Source organism: Vombatus ursinus, unplaced genomic scaffold (genome assembly GCF_900497805.2).
Source record: "Vombatus ursinus unplaced genomic scaffold, bare-nosed wombat genome assembly UNPS02014807.1, whole genome shotgun sequence".
In the NCBI taxonomy this organism is placed as follows: domain Eukaryota; kingdom Metazoa; phylum Chordata; class Mammalia; order Diprotodontia; family Vombatidae; genus Vombatus; species Vombatus ursinus.
In genome coordinates this window covers 10,709,182-10,735,686 of record NW_020954585.1, presented here as the reverse complement: position 1 = coordinate 10,735,686, position 26,505 = coordinate 10,709,182, and the positions used below count along the sequence as shown (strand labels likewise).

General features: G+C 34.1%; 1 protein-coding gene across 3 annotated transcripts in view; it reads right to left on the bottom strand.

The window, feature by feature from the left end:
• The window catches only part of LOC114052506 (serine/threonine-protein kinase SMG1), a 120,517-nt gene that overhangs the window by 31,206 nt on the left and 62,806 nt on the right, over nucleotides 1–26,505 (bottom strand). For all 3 annotated transcript variants that reach the window (XM_027875166.1, XM_027875165.1, XM_027875167.1), the window contains 20 exons: nucleotides 26,278–26,418; nucleotides 25,629–25,828; nucleotides 25,040–25,236; nucleotides 24,723–24,887; nucleotides 23,609–23,763; nucleotides 20,231–20,373; nucleotides 19,839–20,040; nucleotides 18,823–18,932; nucleotides 15,942–16,089; nucleotides 15,428–15,587; nucleotides 14,587–14,707; nucleotides 13,359–13,607; nucleotides 11,745–12,029; nucleotides 11,237–11,381; nucleotides 10,968–11,106; nucleotides 8,794–9,024; nucleotides 8,123–8,300; nucleotides 1,924–2,085; nucleotides 1,334–1,551; nucleotides 850–1,004 (listed from right to left, as the gene is read on the bottom strand). In XM_027875166.1, the coding sequence (XP_027730967.1) occupies nucleotides 850–1,004; nucleotides 1,334–1,551; nucleotides 1,924–2,085; nucleotides 8,123–8,300; nucleotides 8,794–9,024; nucleotides 10,968–11,106; nucleotides 11,237–11,381; nucleotides 11,745–12,029; nucleotides 13,359–13,607; nucleotides 14,587–14,707; nucleotides 15,428–15,587; nucleotides 15,942–16,089; nucleotides 18,823–18,932; nucleotides 19,839–20,040; nucleotides 20,231–20,373; nucleotides 23,609–23,763; nucleotides 24,723–24,887; nucleotides 25,040–25,236; nucleotides 25,629–25,828; nucleotides 26,278–26,418 (3,504 nt within the window). The remainder of the gene's footprint in view (nucleotides 1–849; nucleotides 1,005–1,333; nucleotides 1,552–1,923; nucleotides 2,086–8,122; nucleotides 8,301–8,793; nucleotides 9,025–10,967; nucleotides 11,107–11,236; nucleotides 11,382–11,744; nucleotides 12,030–13,358; nucleotides 13,608–14,586; nucleotides 14,708–15,427; nucleotides 15,588–15,941; nucleotides 16,090–18,822; nucleotides 18,933–19,838; nucleotides 20,041–20,230; nucleotides 20,374–23,608; nucleotides 23,764–24,722; nucleotides 24,888–25,039; nucleotides 25,237–25,628; nucleotides 25,829–26,277; nucleotides 26,419–26,505) is intronic.

Below are 26,505 nucleotides of genomic sequence, written 5' to 3'. Positions count from 1 at the left end.
ACACACACACACACACACACACACACACACACACACACACACACACAATTTCTAGATTTATGAATCACAAACAGGAGACAATTATAAATAACTAGCAATGAAACTTGTTTAGAAATAAAACACTAAAAACTAGAAATACACTATACATCTATAAACTCATGTAAATTCTTCTAGAACAGGAGAAAAAACAATTCTACTGCATAGAGATTACACAATGGCTTGGCTTCTAGTATTTTCTAAGTATAAATTGGTGCTGTATGGTTTTGTAATCAATGTAGACTTATGGATACTATTGCCTTTCAATTAGTTTATCTTTATTTCCAAGCCCACCTCCCAGACCTGTCAGCCTCTTCATTTACAACTGTGTCTCTGCCTTTGGCAACTGCCTTCAAATTTATTTTTTGGACTAAGTTGTCTTGAAAAAATTAATTTCAAATAAGATACTATATATTAATATGGAAAGATTATATACAAAAATATTTCATGTATTTCTTTCAATAACTTTTACATACATAGAACTTAAGTAGCACCTGATGCTACAGAACTACTAAAAAATGAAACTAATATTGTCAAGTGAGTAGAGCTCTACTTAAATGTTACCAGATCAAAAACAAGCTAAACTGCAATGTGGAAAATAGATGTTTTAAAGCAAAAAAAGAGTAATATCCATTTCTTCTTAAATTTTCTTGATTAATTTCTCCTATAGACACCAGAAATTAAAGTAGAAACAATGTGCACTTTTAAAAAAATTCTGGTTTCAATATTATTAAAAGTTTAATATAAGAATGTTTTAGTTGGATGCAACTGGGTCAGAAAGTGTAAGATCTAAGACAAAAACTAAAAACATACTTGCGTAAGGTGTTGTTGTTTTGGACTCTCTTCACTTCATCCTCTAATTGCTGAATCCGTCTCAAGACATACATGTGCTGTTGCAGTAGAACTCCTAACCATAGCTCATCCCAAAGAACAGTAACCCTGCGAAGCTCTGCTACTAGCATTTGGACCTATATAAACATCACAATGTGCTTATTCTTAGAATATGTAAGGCATAATTCTTAAAGTCTAATTTTTATTTTAAATTACAACATTCCAAATTAGTGATTCCACAATATCAAGATGACTGAACACTGTATTTGAGTAATTTTGAATTTTAAAAATTTTAAAAATTAATCTTGAAATTTGAAATTCAAATTTCAAATAGCTTAACAAAATATGAAGTAAATTATGTAATAAACTTGATTCCTCAAATATGATTTCCAGAATACTATTAAAAGTATATTTTAGTCCTGAGAAAACTATACTTCAATTTAAAAACAAAAACAAAATCCTTTACCTGTAACACCATTGTTGGGTTTGCTGAAGATAGCTTATCTACAATTTTGCTGTAGCAATCTTGCATCATAGCTTGGTCTTCATTTAAGACATTTTTAGGCTCATCTTTATTACTATCTTGAGAAGCTGGGGGACTTCCTCCCTCACATTCAGCACCTAATAATTCTTCACCTTGAATATTGCCCAGCAAGGTAGGAATTGCAGAAGGAAATTTGTTCCCTAGAATGAAGACAACATACAAATTATAAAAACAGTTCTCCCATGTGCATATAATAAACAAAAGTGAGAAAAAGAATCATTAAAACCAAGCCATTAAAAACAAGATTCAAACTAACTCATTCCAAGTCAATTTCTTTTCTTTGTATTATCTAGGATTTAAAAATTAATGTACTACAAATACTACAATAATCTTTATTAAAAATCAGACAAAGAAAAATGACAAAATGGCATTAAAGACAACTCTAATAAAGTTACAGTGCATGAGGGAATGTTCACACAACACAAAATTATAGTAAACAAAAATTACTATCAATAGGACAACATGGATTTAACTAGCTTCACTCAAGGGGAAAGCATTCTAACATTCCATACCTGAAGACTGGGATTCAGTACTAAGTGAAATAGTACCCACTATCGCAGGATACAATATAAGGTGAGGGGAGTCTTGAGCCACTCGACAGAGTAGGTTACAAATACTTTGGCGAACATATACTTCAGGGTGGTTTAAACGGGAGAAAAGCTGTGGAATAATACCTTTGGAAAAAGAGAAATAAAGAAGCTTGAATAAACTGTTTAAACTGCATTAAATCCACACTTTTTTCTGGGGGGAAAAAAAAGAACCTGAAACATCCAACCCATCAGAACTATCAGGAAAATGGTTAGTTTTCTGGGAAGCAGCATAGAACAGAAAAAAAGCTGAATTTGGAGTCACAGTTCAAATCCCAGCACTGCCAGCTGACCTAGGGCAAATCACTATACCTTCAAAGCTTCATAAAATGAAGGCTTTGACTTAATAGATACCATGTACTGACCCTCCTAGCTCCAGCTCTGTGATATCACTTCTTACAGTGAAACGTCCTTTGAGATTTTTTTTTTTTATCTTACCCCTCCACCCCTCAATCCTAGGTGTAAAGATCATTTGAATTCCTCGAAGACAGAAGAAAATAGCAGATGGGTTTTAATTTTTCTCAATTTTATGGGAATTAGAACACATAACCATTGCTGAACCCTCTCAGTGAATTTACATATTAAATAAACCAAGAAAAAAAAACATTTCATACTCTTTAAGTATTTTAATCCAGGGGATGCTCATCAGTTTGGGAATGGCTAAACAAATTGTGGCATATGAGTATGATGGAGTACCACTGTGCTATAAGATATGATGAGGGAGGTGATTTCAGAATAAAAAAAACCAAAAACATGGATGAACTGATGCAAAGTGAAGTGAGAAGAATCAGAAGATCATTGTACACAGTAACAGCAATGCTGTAATGATGATCAACTGTGAGAGACTTGGCCACTCTGATCAATACAATGATCCAAGACAATTCCAAAGAACTCATGATGAAAAAATGCTATCCACCCCTACAGAGAGAACTGAGTGCAAAATGAAGTATAATTTTCTCTCTTTCTTTCTTAGCAGTATGGCTAATATGGAAATTTCCTATGCATAATTTCACATGTATAACTGATATACTGTTTACCTTTTCAGTGGGGGGGAGGGAGAGAATCTGGAACTCAAAAAGTAAAAAGACAAGAATGTTAAAAATAAATAATAAATTTTAAGAAAATAAAAAAGGCAAAAAACAGGGGGGAAGCAACATGAAGGTAAACTCTCTCCCCTCAAGATTTTAAATAAATAATTACATAAATTATAGTTATTTATACACTGAAGTGTACACAAAATTTCACATTACTGAATACATGATGGGAACAGTGAGCCAGTAGGAAACAAGTACAGTTTTTAAAAGTTTTTGTTAACTTCTGAGTAATACTTTTATGACAATTTCTTACTGGACATTTGTGTCAGGACAGAAAACACTTGCATTTCCCCTTAATGTAGTAATGGATAGAGCTACCCTTGGAGTTAGGAAGCCTCAGTTCAAGGTCTCTGACACAAACTTGCAGTGTAACCCAGGACAAGTCACTTAAACTCTCAGTAACCCTCAGGTGCCAAGACTTTTAACTGCTTGCAGTTATTGCTCTGCTTTGGTAAAGTGGATCGCCTGTAAGAAAACAGGCAATTTACTATACTGATGAAATTACAGGTTTCTTTAAAAAAAAAAATGAAAATAAAAAAATTTAAAGGTCAGGGAAGAACTTAATATGACCTATTTAAAAAAAAAAGATCTATTTTTGATCAAAATTTAAGCCATGAAAAATTGTCATTTATTGCCAAACTAAGCCAACATTCCTACATGGAAAGGTTCAAACCAATGCCTGCCAAACTTCAATAAAAACATTTTGATCATGTATGTGCTCAAAAATTGCTAGTACTACTGTACTAATAATAGGTAGGAATAAAAAAAAGATAAAGATAAAAATAAAATATTTGGTTCTAGAATCAATAGGGAACTACTGGAGTTTGTTGAGTAGGTAAATGACAAGGTCACACATGCACGTTAAATAGCTTTATTAATTGTATATTAGATGGATTAGAGAAGGAACAGACTTGAGGTAGGGCGAATGATTAGGAAGCTATTCTAATAATTTAGGCAACAGGTAACAAGGTCCTAAGAGCAGTGGTTGTAAGAGTAAAGTGAGAAAGGCACTTATTTGAGAGAAGTTGTGTAGGCAGAAATGGTAAGATTTAGCAACTGATTGAATCAAAGATAACAGCCTTTAAATGTGACCTGAGTGAACCAAGGCTCTGTGTCCAGAGACAGCAAAACAGCTGGTCAAAATCCCAGAGTGGTATACTGACCAAGGAAGGCAACAGGAACAGCAGTGATAAGTGTGACACTTAAGATTAGGGTAGTCTAACTATGCAGAGATTCCAAACACTAAAAAGGGCCCTAAAGATTCAGTTCATTGAACTTGGGGGAGATGGAGAACAGGGCAAGAACCCAGTTGACTTAGGGTAAAAACAAGCAGAGCTGAACACCACACCCAAAACACAGCAGAGGCAGAGCCTGGTCCCTGCACAAAGCCTGAATCCAGGAAATCAAAACTGTACAGATGAGTAAACTGAAGATACCAAACATAATAAAAATTATTGTAAATTCAGAGATGATCCAAATTCCAAGCCTAGAAAGAAAAAGTAACTCTGCAATAAGGACTAAATAAATAACTAGAAAAAAATGAAGCAAGAGAAAAAATTAAATACAAGTTCTTAAGGAAAGAACTGGAAGAAGAATAAATAGCTCAGAGGAGAATGTGATAAAATCTTATATAAATAGTGGACTCCCTAAAATCTAAAGTACACCAAACAAAAATCAATGATCCTACAAGACAGCAAGAAATATTAGAACATAATCAAAAGACTGGATATGAGAAAATGTAAGATATTGCTTATTAAAAAAATAACCAAGGAGAGATAATTTAAGAATCATTGGACTCCTTGAAAACCATGATCAAAAAATCATAAATGAAAAACTCCTCAATCTATTAGTACCAAAGGTAAAGATACCAGAGTAAAGATACAAGGAATCCAGCTATTACCACCAGAAAGAAACCCCTAAAAGGAAAAACACTAGGAACGTCACAGCCTAAATTTAGAGTTCTTGTATCAAAGAAAAAAATCAAGCATCCAGAAAGAAGCACTTCAAGTACCAAGGGACCACAGTCAGTATCACAGTAAGACCTGACAATTTTAATTGTAGGTATTGTGGAGGGGTTTGGGGGAGAGCTCAAGCAAGTCAATGCTTTTACTGCGCCATCTTGGCTCTGCCCCCTCTGACAATTTTAATTATAAACAAGAGATCTTAGAACAAAATATTGCTAGAGAGTAGTCAAAAAGCACACAGAAAGAAGGCAAGAGATAGAGATCTATAATCAAGAATAATCTGCTTGGTAAGCCAAGTATTTGAAGCATTTCTGATGAAAAAACCAGAGCTGAGCAAGAACTTTGAAATACAAACACAAGAGCAATTGAAAGGGGTTATATGGTGATGTAATATAGGGGAGAGAGGGAGGTTAGCAATAATAATGTGCCTCCCCTCCAAAAATTAAGAGGGTCATTAAAACATTTTGTGACATATACAGAAGAAAACAAGAGAGCAAGAAGAAAACAAGAAGCACAGAAAAGCAGGATGGTTTTGAAAGTAAAATGTGGAATTTATTCTTTTATAAAGCAAGCAGAAAGAAATGAATATTCATGGTCTCATATATAATCCTCTGTCTATATCCTGCTTATGTGTGTGGAAATGTTCATTTTTTGGTGTTTAAATGCACAGTGGATAGAGCACTGGCCCTGGAGTCAGGAGGACCCAAGTTCAAATCTGGCCTCAGACATATAACCCTCAATAGCTGTGTGACTCTGGGCAAGTTACTTAACCCCAACGGTCTCCATTTCTTCTTTTCCCACTCAATTCTGAGTCCCTTGTAATCTGGCTTCCAAACTTGCTATCTACAACTTCTTAATTGTGAAATCAAACAATTTATTCTTTCTGCGTGCTTCTTGACTTCTCTCTAGCAAGATAGCCTTGACTGCTTTCTTCCTCCTGGATATTTACTCTCTCCCAGGTTTTAATGATACTACTGTCTCTCCTAATTCTCCCTCCTCTCTGCCCACTTCAGACTCCTTTGCAGAATCATTATTTATGTCCTACCCCTCAACTAAGTTTATCTCCAAAATCTCTTTCCTAAGCTCTTTTCTCTCTCTATGCGGTCTTGCCAGCTCAATTATTTCTACGCTTATATACTCACCGCTAGTCTCTCTTGAACTTTAGTTTCATATCACTAACTGTATATTGGACACCTCCAAATGAATGTTTTATTAAGGATCTCCCAACTCAACATGTCCAAAACAGAACTCATTTTCTGCCCCCTAAACCCACCTACCCTATAAACCTTCCTATTTAAGAGTACCACTCCTCTTAACACAGTTTCACAATCTTTAAGTAATCTTTAAATCTTTTTCCTTCATCATCTATATCCAACAAATTAGTCTTGTCAATTCTATCGTTCACAATCTCACTCGCACCTATGTATGCTTTTCACTACTCTAAGACCAACAGACTAGTTTATGCTCTCACCAACTCTCACCTGAATAATTTCAACAACCTCCTTAGTAGAATAAATGCTTTCAGTCTATCCTCTCTCCAATTCATTCTCTACAAAGCTGTCACAAAAACTCCCTAAAGCACAAGTTTGAACATGAAAATCTCTTGCTTAAGAACCATCAATGGCTCCCTATTGCCTTCATAATAAAACAAATTCTACAGTTTGGGATTTAAAGCCCTTCATAATCTGGCTCTAGACTACTTTTCCAGGTTTACTGCATACCATCATCCTTCATGCAATATATATCCCAGTCAAACTATCTAATTTCATCTCCCACTTTCAAGATTTCACAAAGACATTCCTCATGCCTGGAATGTACTCTATCCTCAGCTCTATTTCTTAAGAGTTCCTAGTTTCCATCACGGCTTATTTATTTAACTCATGTGCCATTTCTAAGGAAAATCTTCCCTGATTCCTCTAGTTTTATATATCTCTAGGAGAACTTAAGCTTCGTCTGGGCAGGGACTGTTTTTCATTATTTTGTGTCCCCTATATGTCAGGCACAATGCCTTTGCAAATAGCAGATGGTTAATTAACGTGTAGTATGATTAGGCCTGTCTGTACTGAAAATCCTGCTAGCTTCGTAGAATCATTGTAAGAAAGGAAACTTCAATACTCTGGTATTAGTACAAGTATGTAAGAATTTCCTTCGTATGACAGCACAGAACCATGTACAAAAGCCCTTATTCAGGTCAAGGACTTTGAGTAAAAGTGAAATCCAAAGCAAATTAATACCATTTTAAAGAATATAATTTTTATCATTGTCTCAAAGGAAGATGTGAATAGAGGATCTGGATAAAAGTAATCTGTGAAATTAATTATTTTCATTCACTCTAAAATTCATTCTTGCATAAAATTCTCTTCCCAGTCTTTTCCCTTTCTGCCTATTTCTCCTTTATGAAAAGATTGAGTATATAACTCTTTAAAGTGTGCCAAGGACTTTACAGATATTATCTCATCTGATCCAAACATCAACTCTGTGATAAATTCTACAGGTATGAGTATTTCCATTTTTCAGATGAAGAATCTGAGTCTGGGGAAGGAGGAAGGTGTTAAAGTGATTTCGCCCATGGCAACATAGCTGGTTCCTGGTGAGGCAGAATTAGAACACAAGTCTTTCCTGTCTCCACCCAGTACTTTTTTCACTACATCATGTAGCCCGTTAGTAAATAGACATTATTTATAGTATAAAAGATGATGTATGATGAGCTATAATGTAGACTCCCATGTTTAAATATAATTAGATTTTTACTCTGTTGTTGTTGTTCAATCATTTTTCAGTTGTGTCCAACTCTTCATGACCCCATTTTGGGTTTTCTTCACAAAGATAATGGAATACTTTGCCATTTCCGTTTCTAGCTCATTTTACAGATGAGGAAACTGAGGCAAGTGACTTGCTTAGGGTCACATGGCTAGTAAGTATCTGAGGCCAGATTAGAACCCAAGAAGGAGAATCTTTCTGACTTCAGGCCCTACACTCTATCCACTGCACCACCTAGCTGCCATTAGTTTCCTATATATTCCATTAGAAGTATTGGTTTTTACAAAGCTTCATTTCAAATGTTACCTCTCCATGGAGCAGTGGGTGTTGTTTCCAAGCCATGTTCCAGATATTGTCTAAGTTCTCCAGCATGTTTAACAAGCAATCTCAATAACCTTAATGTTGCCATTACAATAACATCATCAGTACTCTGTTCAGACCTATTACTTAAATGCAATCTGGGATCATCTTCATCTAGAGGAATCTAAAAAAAATCAACAAAATGGGAGGGGGAAAAGAGGCAGGGAGAGAGAGAGTGAGTTTAAAAAAAAAAAAAACTTATACAGTTATCCCCTTCCACCTGTGATCTGGAAAATCCACATAAAACTTTTTCGCCCTCCATTAGTACCAGAGAAGTCTGAATTATTACGATATTAAAAGATAAAATATATTGATATCATTATATGTATATATATATAGATATATATATATAGATAGATAGATATAGATATAGATATATGCACTTCTTAATTTCTAAACTTTTTCTGTGTTGTCTGCTGGCCTTTGTGTGTCGTCTATGGCTTCCGTAAAATTCCCCCAAAATTCTCATTTAACTTGTTTATGCTGATTCAAGATATATCAAAACTGCTACGGGAAAAGTTGTGATGTGGAAGGGATAATTGTAATATGATTCCCGTACACTAGGAAAGCAACTTTGACAAATTGGTTTTTCAAAAAGGCATTATTATATTTCATACCTGTCCGGCGTTGAGTTTAAGGAAAGTAAAATATGCACTACAGGACAGTTTGTAGAGGTTAAAGATTCTATCTACAACTTTTCGCCACACTTTAATTAGTCCCTCTGTTGCATTTTCATCGAGATCTGAAAGCCATGAGCAGCTTGCCAATAACTGGCGCCATATGACATCAACCATATCATCTTCTTCATTGTCTTCACTCTCAGTTATCTGAAGTGTTATATCTTCATCCTGAATGAAAATTAGGAAAAAATACTATTTTCAACTCAAAAAGTGAAAATTGAAGTGTATGTCTTTAAAATACACATGTATATTTCTGCAGACATATAAATAATTCACAAAATTGCTTTAAGTCAGGAAACTTAGTTTCCAATCCTCTTGCTGACACTTTCGAGCTACATACAGTCGGGTAAGGTACATAATTTCTCTGTGCCTCAACTGTCTTAGATATCAAGTGGCTACACCATGGGACTGTTATTGTATGGAAATCACTTGATAAACTTCAATGTGCATTTGTATCTGTGCAAGTGTGTGTACTTGTATAACATGCATTTGTATCTGTGTGAGAGACGCATATCTTAATCAAAAGTTGGCCAGAAGTTGGTGAAATTTTTCCAGCCACAGTAACTGAAATTATTTATTAAAACACAGAGAAGGTTGCAATCTCTGCCAGTGGAAAAAACATCCATTTCAATGAAATAAAAGATCCTGGCCATTTCCTATGGGAAGCCTTACCTGATCTCCCTGGTTATTAGAGCCTTTTCTTGCCTCAAATTTGAATTTACTTATCCATAACTGTTGTTGCAGACTCCCCAATAAAACATAAAATCCTTGAATGCAAGTTTTTTTTGTTTTGTGCTTGAATCCCAGTGATTCAAGTGTCTACCAAACAGTAGGTGGTTAAGAAATGTTTTCTGAATGAATGTTAAGTATGAATACTATACATGCTGGAATTATATAAGAATTGATAAAATGGAGGAAATTCAGTTTGTACATCCTATCTTTAAGAATTGCAACTATAACACTTTGTAGAACTTAAAGTATTATAAATGTAATGTGTAACAAATAATTCTACCCTTAGTAAAACATTACAGACCAAGATAAAAATTCTGCTTTTCAAAAAACATACTCACTAATAACCAGTGGCATGGTAATACATACACGCAAGCAAAGAATAAAGGAAATTCAAGAAAATCTTGCTGACTCACTAACGTACCACCCACAAGAACTGAAAAACCAGATGCCATGGATTCATCAGATTAAAAATGACCGAAGCTAAGGCAGTAATGACTCTGTGAATAATACCACAGATTTACTCCAAAACCATTACAGTACTTTAGTACTATACAGTACTTTAGATACCATGAAATCTAAACTAATGCCAAAACTGTATCTATATTCTTTAGGCAAAAGAATGTGTCATGAAATATAATTCAAAACAAATAATATAGTAGTTAAACCAATTATAGACTGTCATATAGTTAGAATGGAACCTAAAGATCATCTAATCTAAAATCCTTCTCATTCTGCAAATAAGGAACTTGACAAACAAAGAGATAAGTCATATAACTAGTTGGTCAGAACCAAGACTAGAACCCTGGCCTTCTGACTCTGCAAATTCAAGTGCTTTTCCCTCTACCAAACTATCATGAACTGAATGGCCTCAACAAATCTCTTAATGCAAAAGAAGTTAAACTAACTTTGTCACCATTGCAATTTAATAGGGACATGTTATACTCTAAATCCAACTTTGTTGTTCAGTCGTTTTTCAGTCATTTCCAAGTCTTCATGACCCCATTTGGGGTTTTCCTGGAAAAGATAATGAGTGGTTTGCCATTTCCTTCTCCAGCTCATTTTACAGTTGAGGAAACTAAAGCAAACAGGGTTAAGTGACTTGTCCAGGATCACACAAAACCAATTTAATTCCATCTTAATGAATATGACCTTGAGCCAACAACACTTTTAGATTTCTCAGCTGCTGTGTGAAGCCTCTTAAAACAAGCATTATCCTGCTATTTTAAAATCAAAAGTTCTCAGTCAAAATAACAACTATATAACTCCAAACAATGTTTTACTAAGAGCAGTCTGCAACAAATTTCCTTAAAAGGAAATGAAGCAACAATAACACTCTAGTTGTATTAGAAGTGACCTCTAAAACTTTTTTTTTTACTTGCCTGAATTCCAGCTGGCCGGCATACAGCCTGACCAAGAATACCATATATTTTTTCTCTATCTTCTTCAGCTATGTTATCTGGAAGTAGACTCTGCACCTCAGACTTCTCTCTGGGTAGAAGACGGACACCTTCCCCTTGACTGTAAAAATTAATACTTCATTATTCCACCTACCCCAAATTTAATAATGATACACTAAATCTTTATCTCATAATACACTTTAACCTCTTCAATAAATTTCATCTCAATTAAATATTTGAAGTGTACATACCTAGCATTATCAACCACCTTTCTGCCCCATCTGTATGCCCAACTAGCCAGTGCTGCCCAAGATTTGGCAACTTCAGGTGCCTGGACTGAAGAGAGGTGATACAACTGTCCCAATATGAAGTCAGGTTCTCCAACTCCAATATTTACTGTCAAGATTAAGAAAAAATAGCAAATGTTAAATACCCATAAAAGTTGCTTCTGTTAACATTTACATAAAATAGCTGCTAGATATGTTAAAACAATGTGGTTTTGGATAAGTAGGATACAGTAAAGCTCTATAAAACAAAAGCAGAATGAATTCTACATAGAAGCATTTTAATACAAAGTGCCTATTTGTTAGCAACACAAAATAATATAAATCACTACATACAATATTAAAATACTTATTTACTAGTGTTACTAGTCACAATAATCTTTAAAATCTGAAATCATAACAGTTCAGTGGTTAACATTTTAAAATTTAAACTTATTTTTAAATAAAAACTTTAAAAATTAAAAAGGAATTATACCTGTAGATTCACTCTCAATCCGGGGATATTCCTCTTCTATTGCATTGCCAGATGGCAGTGAAATCAAAGTATGTATGTTTTTAGACAAAGTAGAAAGACCTGTGAAATTCTGTTGCTGTTGGGCTCTGTATACCTGTTTCAACTGCCCTGAAATTTCTTTCCATTCTGCTTGGATCCATTTAGCCAGGGTCAGAATTGATTTAGCTACTGCATATTCTGCTTTGGCAGACTTGCAAAAGGCTATGGCACAAGAACTCAACATTTCCATCGCATGCGTTGACTGACCTGAGTAAGACAACAAACTACAATTTAAAAGAATCCTTTAAAAGTAAACACCCACATTTATTTTGGGGTGAAAACACTAGATATCAGGATGGTAATGATCACCAGATGCCAAAAAGAAGAGAGGGGAAAAATAACAAGTTTTTCACCTTGTTTTTCAAATACTACAAGTCATTCTACTTTTGGTCTAAAACACCACATTCTAAGGTAGACTGCCACCAAACCACAAAACATGCTCCCTAACACAGTCAATGAAGCAGGATTCTCTTAGAAAATAAGTGCCATTAGGGAAAATCGTGCCTTAACCCTTTAAATTCTTAAGATTTCTTAAAATGAAACATCCCAATGAAAACATTTTATCTTTAAAAAACACAGACAAAACCCTAAATTGTTTCTTTTCAGGCAAAAGTTTTAATTATGGCTAGAAGCAATCTTAAGCAAGTTTTCTACCTTCAGAATACTTCATATCTACATTCCTCAAAATTATGTGTTAAATTTAAGAACTATAAATATACAATGTTAGTAAAATGAAGTAAATAAGAAAAAAAAGGAATTGCACAGTGCTAAGAAGTCAAAACTTTGAGGTGGATCTTTGAAGAGGGCATAAGACTTCAGTATAATTACTAATAATATATAAGGTTGATTTCTAGTGTTTACATAGGATACCCATTTCATGTTTCCAATGACCTATATTCTTAATAGACAATTTATAACTTCCTTGTTACAAAGAAACAGTACAATATGTATGCTCAGTGAAAAATAATGGGTCAGAGGAATATGTCTATTCCATACAGTAAAGAAGACTAGAAATACTAAAGAATGTAATTAAGATAAGATAAATTACCACTACATTAAATGGAACATCAGAATACAATTTCCACAGAGATAGGGGCTAACCTTATTATTTTATTGATACAGGGAACTCTAGGAAGAACACAACCTACAGTCTCAGAAGGCTGACTGGAGCAGTGGTGCTAAAATCAGATAGAAACGGATGCCTGTGGGCAGCATATTGACTTAGAAAACCACAAATTAACATTGTCCATGTTGTATTTTATTTTGATTTATTATGTTAAATATTTATTGTAAAATAAATAATATATTTTACTCATGAGTTTTCTGTTCTGACCTAGAGCACGAAGAGGTTAAAGAACTTGGCCAGTCACAAAAGCCAGTATGTAGAAGAGGTTGGGCTTGACCCCACTTCTTGGTCCAGGTCTCAATCCACTACATGATGCTGCCTCTTACAAACTCTAGATCTGGCTAACCATTTAACTCAATTTTTTTTTTTTAGTTTAACATTAAGTCTATTAATATGAACATTATACTAACCTGCTGTATATAACAGTTTGGTTTTTTCTATATCAAGCTCAGGTCCCCATTTTTCATCGATCTGGCCTTGCGTTGACAATTTTTTAAAATACTGGACTAAATCTTGGGCAGTAGTAGTTTTTCCCAATTGGACTTCACTACATTGTGCTAGCAATCTTGTGGCCAGTGCTACATTTCCCCGTTTTCTGGCAAATTTTGCTGCTGTTAGACCCAGTTCCATAAGGTGACTTCTAATTGGAACAGTTTGTTCTGGAAAGAGGAAAATAAATAAACATTTGTTAATTTAAACATTATGACATCCAGCCAGGAACAGGATCAAATTGCATCCACTTACATTATTATAACACCTGAGGCTCTGCCAATGAAAACTTTCACATGGAAAGGTATCACATTGGCCCAAACACAGACCACATTTTCGCTACTCCCTCTCCTACTCCTTCACTACTCTTCTCCTGCATGACTTAGACAAAACCTGACTTTTATAGAGTAGTCATGTTTTAAAACCATACCCTAGAAATGCATGGAATTTCAGTATAATTTGGTTATATGTGTAAAAGTATCACCCTTTTTTAACAGGTGGCTTAATAGTTCTTAGCTAAAAAACCAAATAACAACTTGCCCATGCAAAGAGCTAATAAGTATTAGAGGGATTAAAGTCTTTTGACTCAGCACCCAGTACTCCTTCCTTTATATGTTGTGTGAAAGAAAAAAAAAAAAACAATAAAACTTATTGGTATTTCAAGAAATATGAAAGTAAGTTTTGCACAATCAATATATGATTACTAGACACAATTCTTTTCTAATGTATAGTCATGTATTTATTTTTCTTTGAAAGAAATTTCATTTTAGGAATCAACTTGCAGTCAGATCAATATGATAACTGCTGAATATCTGATTCATAGATAGGCTATGAGACAGAAGATTGGGAGGGGACAGTAAATGAATAGATAAAATTTTCTAGTTTCTTTTTGCCTTTTCCTCTGGGGTCTATTTATTTGCATTCATATTGCAATATCAATAAAGAAGCACTGGCATTTAATTCTGGAAATGGGATTTTCATAACTACTTAAAGGCAAAAATAACTTTAAAAGCATTTTTCTTCACTACAGACAGGTATTATTCATAAACAGTTCTGTGAAAAACTATGCTGTTCCAAAGAAGTTAACAAAGTCTATGAATACTAATTTTGTATTCATTTAAATATTTATTTTGAAAGTAGTATGCATACCTTTAATTTTTTCAAGTAACTGACTCTGATACACAGTATATCTTAGTGCATGCATCCATGGTCTTACATCATGCTGCTTACATGAACGCAAAGCTTCACTAAAAAGTGGGATTAAACAGTCCTGCAAAAAAAAAAAAATTACATAAACTACAGTTTCATAAAAAATTGTTAGAAGTTGATTATTTGGGGGTAACGAACTCAAGTGGTCAGAAAATGACACAACTGACTAAACAAAAATATCCCAGGTAGTGATCTCAAATGAATGCTAAGGATCTATTAATAAGGTCAGTACGTAAATTCTCATTATACAAGGAGGTTCAGCCTATCTTTTGGTGCATTCACTATTACATTAAGTCTCTTCTCATACAGTTAACTCAAGCCTGAATGTTTTCAATGTGCACATGCTTTTTTTTTTTTTTTTTTTAAATCACTGTTTTAAATTAAAAGCCCATTGTCATACTCATTAATTCTGGTCAAAGTTAAGAGAATATAAGCATTTACCTATCATAAAAGACACAAAACAACTGTATATAAAATCTTTTTAAAAAGGCAATTTTAAAAAAAGCTGATTTCCTTCAACTCACTCTCCATTCATGAGCACAGCCAGCTCAAACTCAACAGAGATAACTGACAGCAATAATTTCTCAACCAAAATGAAACTAGATACAAAAAATACTGAGTTAACGAGCATAAGATATCAAGTGAAAAATTCAGGCACTAATGATGATATAAAAAGGTGCGCATAGCTATATTTTCTTCATAAGACCTTGATTAGAAAACTAGTCTAATCATGAATATTACTTCATAAAAGTTTCACAGATTGATACACACAGAAATATACCTCTGTTGAAAGCCTGTTTGATACAGTATTCTCCAAAGCAGATGAACAATACAGTTGCAGAGTGCTTAAAACTGGCAAAGACTGTGAAATAGTAAGAGTAGAGAGCCTCAGGGGTCCAATAGCTATACGTGATGTTTGCTTCAAATATTTTACAACATTTCTGGAAAAAAAAAAGTTTATTATTAATTAACTGTAACTTTTCAATCTGTGACTCAAAGTTAAATTATTTAAAAGTATGACACTAATATCTTATTAAGATGGGAACAATTTATTTTTCAATTATGAAATGACACTGACATACCATAATTTGAGCTTTTAAATTATTTTAACCTATTGCTCCTTTGAAACCACAATTCATCTGATCATTAGCATTCCTATGATTACATGAATTATACCCAGACAAAAGCAAGGCCAATGTAATTATACAATTAGAATATTCTTAACCCATTTTAGAAGCGACCAAGTACTACCAACTAAATGATAAACTCAAATCTAAATTGTTTCTTAAACTTACTCAGTTATAGATTGCCACTTCTGTTCCTGTTCTATATGATTCACAGCAGTTGCCAGACAAACTGAACTTCTCAACAACTGAACTTCAATGGATTTCTGAAGTTCCCTTGGATCTGGACTTAACATGTTAGGAAGTAGTTTTTTCATATCTATAAAAATGAAATGCATCTCATAAAAAACAGTATTTCACATTTTTATATTCTAATAAAATGTCATTGGATTTAGACAAGTTCAAAAAATACCAACACCACAGCAATCTTATCACTAACAAGTGCATTTTTCTTTTATATCTAAGAAAAACATCATTAATGCTGCTTCACTGTTATTAGAAAATAAAAATTCTCAGTCCAACAACTGAAATGTATTCTTGAAATCTAAGAAATCAGTTGTACTACAATATTGTGAATATTTCCTAAAAATACCAACTGAATTTTTTTTGTAAGTCAAAGACATGTACAAGTGAAAAAGTCTTTTATCTGAGGCATATCTAGACTTTGTGCCCAAATACTATTTAAATAGGGATGTCTTGGTCTTCCCTACTGTGTTTAGGAAGGTGAAACACATTATAACATAACTGTTTTAAGTTATACTGTATCAAACAAAATAAGAACCCTAACAGTAGTATGTAGTAGGAATTCTAGAAATCCTAATTCCCCTTTATCTTTTTCTTTAAAAACTGTTTCCCTTGATAATCTAGATTTTTTTTTAATCTATCTAGCTCTGAATTGTGACTAGGATAGCACTATATCTGAAAATTAATTTATGCAGCATTACCATTTTTATTCTATTGTTACATCCCAGATACAAGCTCTGGATACCTCTTCAATTAATTAAGTTGTCCTTTGTGTGCTTTGGTAGACTGAGTCCCAGATATAGCATGTACTATGAATGGGATGTGTCTTTCTATTATTTCCTTTTAGGTTTTGTTATTACTATAAAGAAATGCTATTTATTTTGTAACCTGCTAATAGCTATTATTTCAAGGAAGGAAAGCCATAAGCATTTTATTAAGTACCTACAATGTGCCAGGTACTGTGCTAAGTGCCTTACAAATATTATCTCATTTGAGCCTCATAACAACCCCAAGAGGTACATACTATTATTTATTATCTTCATTTTATAGTTGAGGTAACTGAGGCAGATAGAGCTTAAGTGGCTTGTTCAGGGTCACACAATTATTAATATGTGAGGCCACATTTGAACTCAGTTCTTCCTTATTCCAGGTCCAGCACTCTGGCCACTGCTCCAACCTACCTGATTTTTGTGTTACCAAGCTGCAAAAGGCATTGAGTTTTTATTTTATCCAAGATTTGGGAAAAAGTATTCCTGGATCCAGACTCAATGTTTCATCCACTGAGCCACCTAGCTAGTTTCAATTAGAATCTATGTAGATTCCACAGGATTTTTGAAGTAAATCCATTAGACTCTTTCCTACTGCTACTGCTAGCATTTCTATAACTATGTCAACTAGGAGCAGCCAGGGGTGTAGAAGAAAGAGTGCCAGGCTCAGAGTCCAGAAGAACTTAATTCAAAACCTGTTTCACACATTTACTAGCAGTGTAATCCTGGGCAAGAGATTTAATCTATGTTTGCTCTCTAGCTGCTATGATCATCATCATCATCATGATGTAATATGGAAAAGGAGGAATTTTTGCTTTACCTTTTCATTTATTAGGAAAACTTCTAATACTGCCTTTTATATATAATATTAACTTTTGGTTTTAGATAGTTTTTTTAATCATATCAAAAAAAGAAATATAACTATAAAAATATGAAAGAATGTTTCAAATGACTCATAACAAGAGAAACATAAATCTGCATTAAATACAAAAACTCTGAGATTTCACCTCACATTTAGGGAAATGGCAAAGATAACACGGGAATAATCATGCTGGAGGAGCTGTAAAAAGACTGATGCATTGCTGGTGAATTGTGAATTGGTACAAACATTATAGAAAGAAATTTGGAATCATGTGAAGGAAGTGACTAAACTGTCTATACTCAAAAATTCCACTGTTAGGTATATACCTTAAGGAGGTAAATGTTTTGTTTTGTTTCGTTTTTTAATTTTTTTTAAAGGAGGTAAATGTTAAAGAGAAAAGCCCCATACATACCAAAATATTTATAGTCGCGCTTTTTGTAGTAGCAAAGAACTGGAAACAAAGGAGATTCCTATCAATTGGGGAAAAGCTAAACAAGTTGTGGTACATGAATGTAATGAAGTATTACTGAACTATAAGAAATGATGATTATGGATACAGAGAAGCATAGGAAGACTTATATAAGCTAATACCAAGTGAAGTAAGCAGAACTAGGGAAACAATATACAGCAACACACACAATGAAAAGAACAACAACTGAAACTGAATGCTGTGAAATTAACATGACCAAACCTGGCCTTAAAAGAAGAGATATGAGAAATTATATCTCTTTCCCTTCTTTGGAAGATGGGGAGGTTATGGGTGTGGAGCACTACAGATGATGTCAGACTTTTTTGAAATGTTGGTTAGTTTTACAGAACTATTTTTATCCAGCCACTTATTTATTCTTTCTTATAAGGGGATGGGAAAGAGATATACCGGGAAATGTAGGTGATATAAATGTCAATAAAAATATATTTTTAAAAAGTCAGACATTTTACAAAAGTAAACAGTACTATTTTATGTAAATTTATATGATGACATCTATTTTTAAAAGTGTCTCTACATTTGACTAAATCAAATTTACATACAGTAATTATTTAAATTTGTTAAAAAACTGGTACTGAATCAAATATTTGGACACACCCAGTTATGTCCTAATTTCTGGATTTGTTAACATATGATCACTCAAATAATACATTTACAGATATGAAGTCTATAAAAATAATTTTACCTACATACCTATTTTTTCTTTTGATCCTCCAGTAAGCAGGTTAATGTTTTCTCCTGGTAACAATTCTAACTGTTCTGTACATTCAATAAATTCTCCAGACTCAAAGCTGCTTAGTGACCTGTAATTAAATTATTAGCTATTTTCAAACCTTATCCACAATTTGCTGGAGGAGACATGTTGATGAATATGACTACACCGTATTACAATCAAAAGAAAGGATTTAAAAAGTAGATTATATTTGTAGATAATTACAATAGCCCATCATCCTTCATGCACATTCCTTTGGTACATCAAACTGAGTGACTTATGGACAAATAACAATTCCCAGAAAAGGAACTGTTTTTAAATCCCAGATTGCCATGGACTTACTTCTTTAGTAAGGAAACGGCACCTACAGTCTCATAAACAAATATTGCAAAGTTTTCAAAAGTGAGCAAAAAGCTGTTTATTAGTCACAAAACAGTCTGTAAATTTACTAATAAAAATGAAATTTATACTCTATATTTATCTCTTTATTTTAATGTCCTAATACTGCTTTTATGGCTATAATTTCCAAACTGAATACTACTGATAATTAGTATAGATTAATATGGTTACTGTTTTGTTGCCTTGCTCTCCGCTCTCCTCTTTGCTTCTGTCTCCCCATCTATATGTCTGTCTCACCTAACATACTTCTTTACGCCTGATAGTCGCTTTCTTTAAAAAGCTGCAACCCTCTTTGGGAGTTTACAAAGTCAACATAAAAAGTATAACCATGAAGTAAATGCTATCAATATTCTGGAAAAGGAAAAAAGAAAATCAGCAACTGCCTTCCCTCCCTCCTTCAACAAAAAGTATTCAATTAAAACCAGAAATAAAAACAATCGTATTTTTGAATACTTTGTTCAAAGGAATTTGTTAAGATTGTTGAAAACAGCATTACTTACAAAGACGCGTTATTTTAAAACATAAAATCAGGTCATTATCACATACTTTAAGTACTGTGCTAAACTTCACGATTAATTTTAGAAAAAAAAAATCTTACTTTATATAGTTGAAGTCAGCTTTTAAGTTGAGGGAAGTACTACTTGTGCTTTTTTTCAAGTCATGAACAGCATTCTGCCATTCCTGCACAGCAGCCCAATCAGCAATTGAGATATAGCACTCACAGGCTTTATTACCCAAGTAATTTATAACCTCAGGGGAAGAATCACTTGGTTTAGCCAGGACAGTTTTTCTAGCTTCACCTATAAATTACAAAATTTTTAAAAAAAAGTTAAGCTCAGGATAAATCTAAATATTTCAGAGTAAATATTTCACAACATTAATAAAATAATTTGAAATTCAAATTTATCTATCTGTTCAACAGCCATAGAATAAAATAAATGTTCAATGCCAAATTTAATCTTATAAATACAATAAATTGATGTAACTCACCATTCAGAGAATGCTTTGGACTGGCATTATTACTATTTGAGTTGGCCAACTTCAAGACAGATTTATCAAATCCAGTTATGCTGCAATCTACACCTGTCATAGCACACAAATGCTCCTGGTATTCAATGGTTGCCTTTTCAAACCTTAAATACAAATTTAAACAGTTTTATGCAGTATCAGTATTCCAATGAAGAGTATCTATAAACTATTTATATTATCTTCCCAGTAGCTTGCCCATGAGGCACTTAATGCTTTTGGAATTAAACAAATTTATGGTCATAAAATACTACCCGAGAACTAGAATGGACTTCAGAGGCCATTTAGTTCAGCCCCTTCACTGTACAGATGAGGAAACTGAGGCCCATGGCCAATTTATTCAAGCTAAGCTTTTTGTACAATGATGTTTGTAAATCAAGGTCTGATGTTTACTCTCTATGTGAGTGAAGTTAATTTTGCTCTGCGTATGCGCTTTCTAGTACGACACAAACATGTTGAAAATGTACATCAGTGGTGTCAAAATCAAATAGAAGGAGATCTTGGTGGGAGGACCATTGACTTAGAAAAATCACACATGAACACATTTTTTTACCTATTTCTTAAACAGTTAAGTATTTCCCACTTACATTTTAATCTGGTTTGGGCTGCTTTGTTTTTCATCTGTGAGTCTGACATTGCTGATGTATATCATTATTCACAAGGGGAACAAAAATAGGCATAAATCAATTCCTACTACTAGGCAAAACTCATGCTGTATTCATAGATGGTAGGTCAATAGTTTCACCTTCACATATGGTAAGTGAAAAGACCATTTGAAAACTTAAGACACTCTCATGATACTTTTATATATAAAATGTACAACTAACCTAAGGAAAAGCCCAATCCTTTTCTGCAAAAAGGTTTTATCAATAAAGTCTGAAAACATGTCCACTTCACAGCAGGAGGTAATGGGTGAAATATTCTGGATCAGTTCTGGAGTATAACTGAAGTGCAAGGTATTACTATACTGTTACAAATGTCTTACTTCTTAACTATAGGAAAGAGGATAATTTCTATGACTACTGTTTTAGAGATGTCTTTTGAGCTCTTTATAACCAAAGAATCGCCCGGACAAGCTATGTAAGAAATCTCCTTAAATCTGGGACAGTCATGTTAACAGAAGGTGTGTTCACACCTGAACCCTTCTCATAAGGCTCGATCCATTGGCAGAGCCTTCTAGAATCCCAGAATCTTTGCACAGCTGGTGGGCACAGTGGACAGTATGCTGAACTAGGGGTGGACGACAGGCGGGTGGACTAGGAATACTAGAGCACAAATTCTGCCTTAGGCACTGGTGAGATAGCTGGGTGACCCCTGGGAAAATCCCATACCCTCTCTTGGACGGTTTCCTCATCTGTACATCTGTAAAATGAGGGGACTGGACTTGATGGCTTTTAAAAATCCTTTCCAGTTTTAAATCTATGAGGAATCTAAGTAGGATTTTTTTTTTTTAGTTCTAGCTATAAACAGGCATTTGTGGGCAGCTATGTTGTGCAGTGGACAGAGTACTGGACTGAAAATCAGGAAGACTCATCTTTCTGAGTTGAAATTCAGCCTCAGACACTTCCTAGCTGTGTGACCCTGGGAAAGTCACTTCACCCTATCTGCCTCAGTTTCCACATGTGTAAAATAAGATGGAGAATGAAATGGCAAACCACTCAAGCTTCTCTGACAAGAAAACCCCAAATGGGGTCACAAAGAGTAGGATGTGACTGAACAAGAATTTAGTAAACTCTGACTAATTCCCAAGTACTGTGTTATGCTTTGTAGATATCCTGCTCCCCTTCTCAAAAGCAGCTTACATTCAATTAGGAAGAAACAGCATGTACACATTTGTGTGTGTCTGTGTTTTTACTAGACCAATGATTTCATTAGCTTAGGGGGCTCCCAATGAAGATCACCACCTTTTTAAAACTTTCATCTTACAAAGGTGTCTGGGACACTAAGAAGTTAAGTGACTTGCCCATGGTCTTTCTCACTCCAAGATCAGCTTGTTAGGCACTCTACTGCACTGACTCTTCCAAAATCTATACAAAGTCGTCACACTAGAGATTGCAGGGCCAAGAAAGATATCATGTAGAATGCAGCACTTGAGCTGAGCTTTGGAATAAACTAGGTATCCTAAGAGGAAGAGCATTCCAGGCAAGAGAGACAGTCTGGCAAAAGGCACAGAAAGGAGAGACAGCACATGAATTGTTTTGAGTAAAGGATAGCAAGGCCAGTTTGGCTGAATCAAGGTGATTTTCCTTAAGCTTTAATCTGACCATATCACTATTCTCCTACTCAATAAACTCAGGCAGCTACCTCTTGCCACCAGGATAAAACAGCTTTTACAACCTATTTTTCCAGGCTGACTGGCCATTCTTCCTCGGGCACACTGTGGGATCCAATCCAATCAGCCTTCTCCTGTTTATCACATGCATCATACCCTCCAGCCTCTACACTTTTGTGCTGGCAGTTCCCCAAAGCAGCAATAACTTCCTCCTCACCATAGCCCTAGATTTCTCTCCAAAGCCTCTCCTGATTTTTTCAACTGCTAGTGCTCTCATTCCACATTGCCTTGTATTTACCTTGTGTATTCTTAGATATGGACTTGTCTCCCCATCAAAGCATCTGTGCTGAGTTGGGATTCTTTCATCATGGGATGTGTATCCCTACTTCCTAACACACAGAAGGCACTTCCTGATCAACAGATTTACCATAGAGGAAGTGAAGGATAGCAGAGGGCACCAGTAAAAGTAGAATGGTGTCAAGCTATAAATGGCTTCAAAAGTCATGCAGGGCATTTTCTATTTGATCCCATAGGTAACAGATTTCTGGAGGAGACATATCTGTAACAAAGCTTAGGAAAATCACTTCAGTGACTATGGAGGATGGATTAAAAAGAGAGGAGACTGGAGACAATCTGTCTTCTATGGCATTAGGAGGCACCCAAGCTCCAGTTACTCTGTCAGACATGCAGAGCAGTACTATAAAACAATAGTGATCCATAAGGTCTAAGCAACGCTATATACTCAGAGAAGGAAATGAGAGCTGGAGAACATTTTGCTAGAGAAGAACCCTGATGTCAAAACTTAAGACCCTGCTAACTTTGGCAACTAGTACGGAAAAATTCATCCAGTTCACCACAAATAGTTTTCTTTCCTCTGTTTTTCTCATATTCATGGAGAACAGCCCAAAAATCATACCCTAGAAGCCACATATACTATTTGTGTAAAAGTATAATGTGGCACTATTTCAGTTTGCCAGACTGAAAATAGGTTGCTTTTTGCTAGATCATAAAGTTTAAATGCAAGTTAACCAAATCATTCATTTCTCTCTCTCCCTCTCTCTGTCTCTTACCTTCCTTCTGCCTGTTGTGCCACCGAATTGATCCAGACAAGATTCTTTCCAACAATTGAAGTTGACCACACAGCTAGTCCTTGTATAGCTTCAGGGCAATGGAGTTCACACAGTGCTTCTACCACCATCATAATTGTTATTTCCAATTCATTTCCCTAGAAACAATATTCATAAGAATTAAAGTTTATACTACTATAATATTTTAATGTTTACTTAAAATGGAATATCTATTTCAAAATAATTCAATATTCATGAAGATACATAATACATTAAGAAATTTTGTTAAGATTTCAAAGTTATATAAAATATGCATAACTATTAGGAAGATTCTATATTTTTAAAAGTTGGTTAAATTTAATTTTAAGGCAATTTTTAGAAATTATTAAAAAGGCTGATGAGATATGGGATAGAAAAGTTTAATACATATACCATGCGAAGCTATTTAGGATCTAAGAACTCTATAAAATAAACATAACTGTTGTGAAATTAAAAAGAACAAGCATGGCCCCAAGGAGGAGATTTAAGTAGACACCCCCACTCCACTCCTTTGCAGAAGTAGGAGGTCCACAGGTGTGGTACATTGTATATATTTTCAGACTTTTTTCAATTATAAATTGATTGAGTTTGCTGAATTTTTTCTCTTCTTCCCCCTTTTCATTTTTTTAAAAATATTTTTTGCCATATGGGATGGCCCTCTGGGAGGGGGAAAGGATACTGGGAGAAACTATGGTGATGTAAAAAACAAAAGATGTCAATAAAAATTTATCTTACAAAAGAAATAAATATTATGGATTCTCGAGAATGTTAAGATTATTTTATATTGAACTCTTAGAAGTCTTAGAAGTAATGTGGATTTTGAATAAGCTTTTGATAAACTTAAAAACAATACATAATTAAGAGGACATTTAAAGTACCTTGTTTAATTAAAAAAAAACTTTGTAAACATCTCTGAGAAATCTTTTTCTTAAAAAATAAGATTAAATATTCATGAGACGAATGCTGAAGCAATACTTTTAAAGTTTTTCATATTTCACTAGTAAAACAAATCACATGTATCAAAGAGCTAGACCTTGGTATTCAAAATAAGAGCTAAATACTTATGGAAAGTCTTTACCTGAGATATATTATTGGTCTTCATTTCAGTAAGCAAATCAAAGCCATGTCTTACAGTCACAGCAGGTTGACCTGCCAACAGTCCAACTCTCATGATGGAAAGTCTAATCCGAGTTAGCCAGTCTTGGCAAGTTTGGCGATTTGTATAGAAGAACGTTCTAATGACCTTCAGAATAAAAGGTGAAAGGCTTAAATTTATTAAAATTAAAAGTTTATTTAAAACTCATATGGTCCAACTGAAATATCTTTTATTTCATATAAAGGTTGTTAAGCAATCTAACTACATGCTGCCATATATCAATAATCTCAGACACTAACCTTAGGAGGTGAAGTCAGCGCATTAGCACATCCTTCATATGCATTATACATTAGTTTTTCCAGATTTTCTAAATATTGCAGAAGAAGAACAAGTCTAAGTTGGTTGCTGCTATGTCCTTCATCATTATCTGCAGTTGTCCATTGGCTAACATCTTGATCAGGGTTTAAAGTGTGGGCTGCAAGACTTCTAATGATTCCTATAAACATGTGACAATATTCCAAATGAATAAATTTAATTTTGATTATAAAATCAAATGTCACAGAAATCCAAAAATACTGACATCAAGTGAGTAGTGAATACTACACATACAACATTATAATGAATTCTTCGTTAAAAAATTAAACATTTAAACAAATATTCTTAGAATAACTTCTCATTGTTTCAGTCTGACATTTAATCTATTAAAGCACATGATACAATTTCTTTTAAGTTGTCTGGTAAATTGATTACAACTATATCTACACTTTAATAACAAAGTATTAAATTTATCTTTATTTCATTATCTACATCAATAATTTTGTAACAAGGGAAAAAAAGCAATAGTATAATAAAATTATATTTAAAAAATTCATAAACTTTAAAAATCACCTTCAATTGTCTGGAATGTATCTTGTGCTCTGCCTAGGGGAGTTCTTAACTTAGAAAGAACAGTGAACTGGGCTGCTTCCCAAATAGCCCACTGCCAAAGAACAGCATCTGTCTTTAGAAGGTTTCGTGGAATAGTTGATTGGTCACGCTTATCTAACCTCTGGCAACTGTAGAACAATCTCTCTAACCAATTGTCCTTCCTGAAAAATAGAGTTTTTATGTTTAATTCAACACACATTTAACACCTACTATTCACCAGCCTCGGTGCAAAGAACTAGGGATATAATTAGAACAGTCCCTACCCTCAAGAACTTTCATTTTACTGGATGCTTAAATTATTAGGGTAAATGACTCCTATCTTCTACCATTCTTACCTCACCAGAACAGAACTTCTAAAACACTAGAGTCAGAACAGTTAAGCACTTTTCTAGGAAGTAACACCCTTCTAGCACTGTTTTTAGATAAATGCATTCTTAGTTCTTTATGCTAAATCTGAATAGCTCTTCTGGTTGCTGCTGATTACTGCAAGCAGAAAAGAATGTAATTCCCCTACTATGTAGTTATTCTTCACAACTGAGACTGGGGTAAAAATATTTCTGCATAGTTTGTAGTCCTTTTCCCAGGATTGTCAGTAAATAAAATTTCTTACCCAGTTCTATGAGAATTCCCATACAAAATAAAGCTAATGACATCAGAGAAATCTTGTGGATGGAACGTATTACTTGGGGCTTTGCTCATATGACTTCTTATAGCTAAAGAAATTTCTTGTATTTCTGTGTGGTTGCTATTGCTGTAGGAGAAAAAAAATGTGCTATATTAAATAACAGTCAATTAAAATCATAATTTATTTCTAAGTTGCAAAGAGTAAATGGAAACT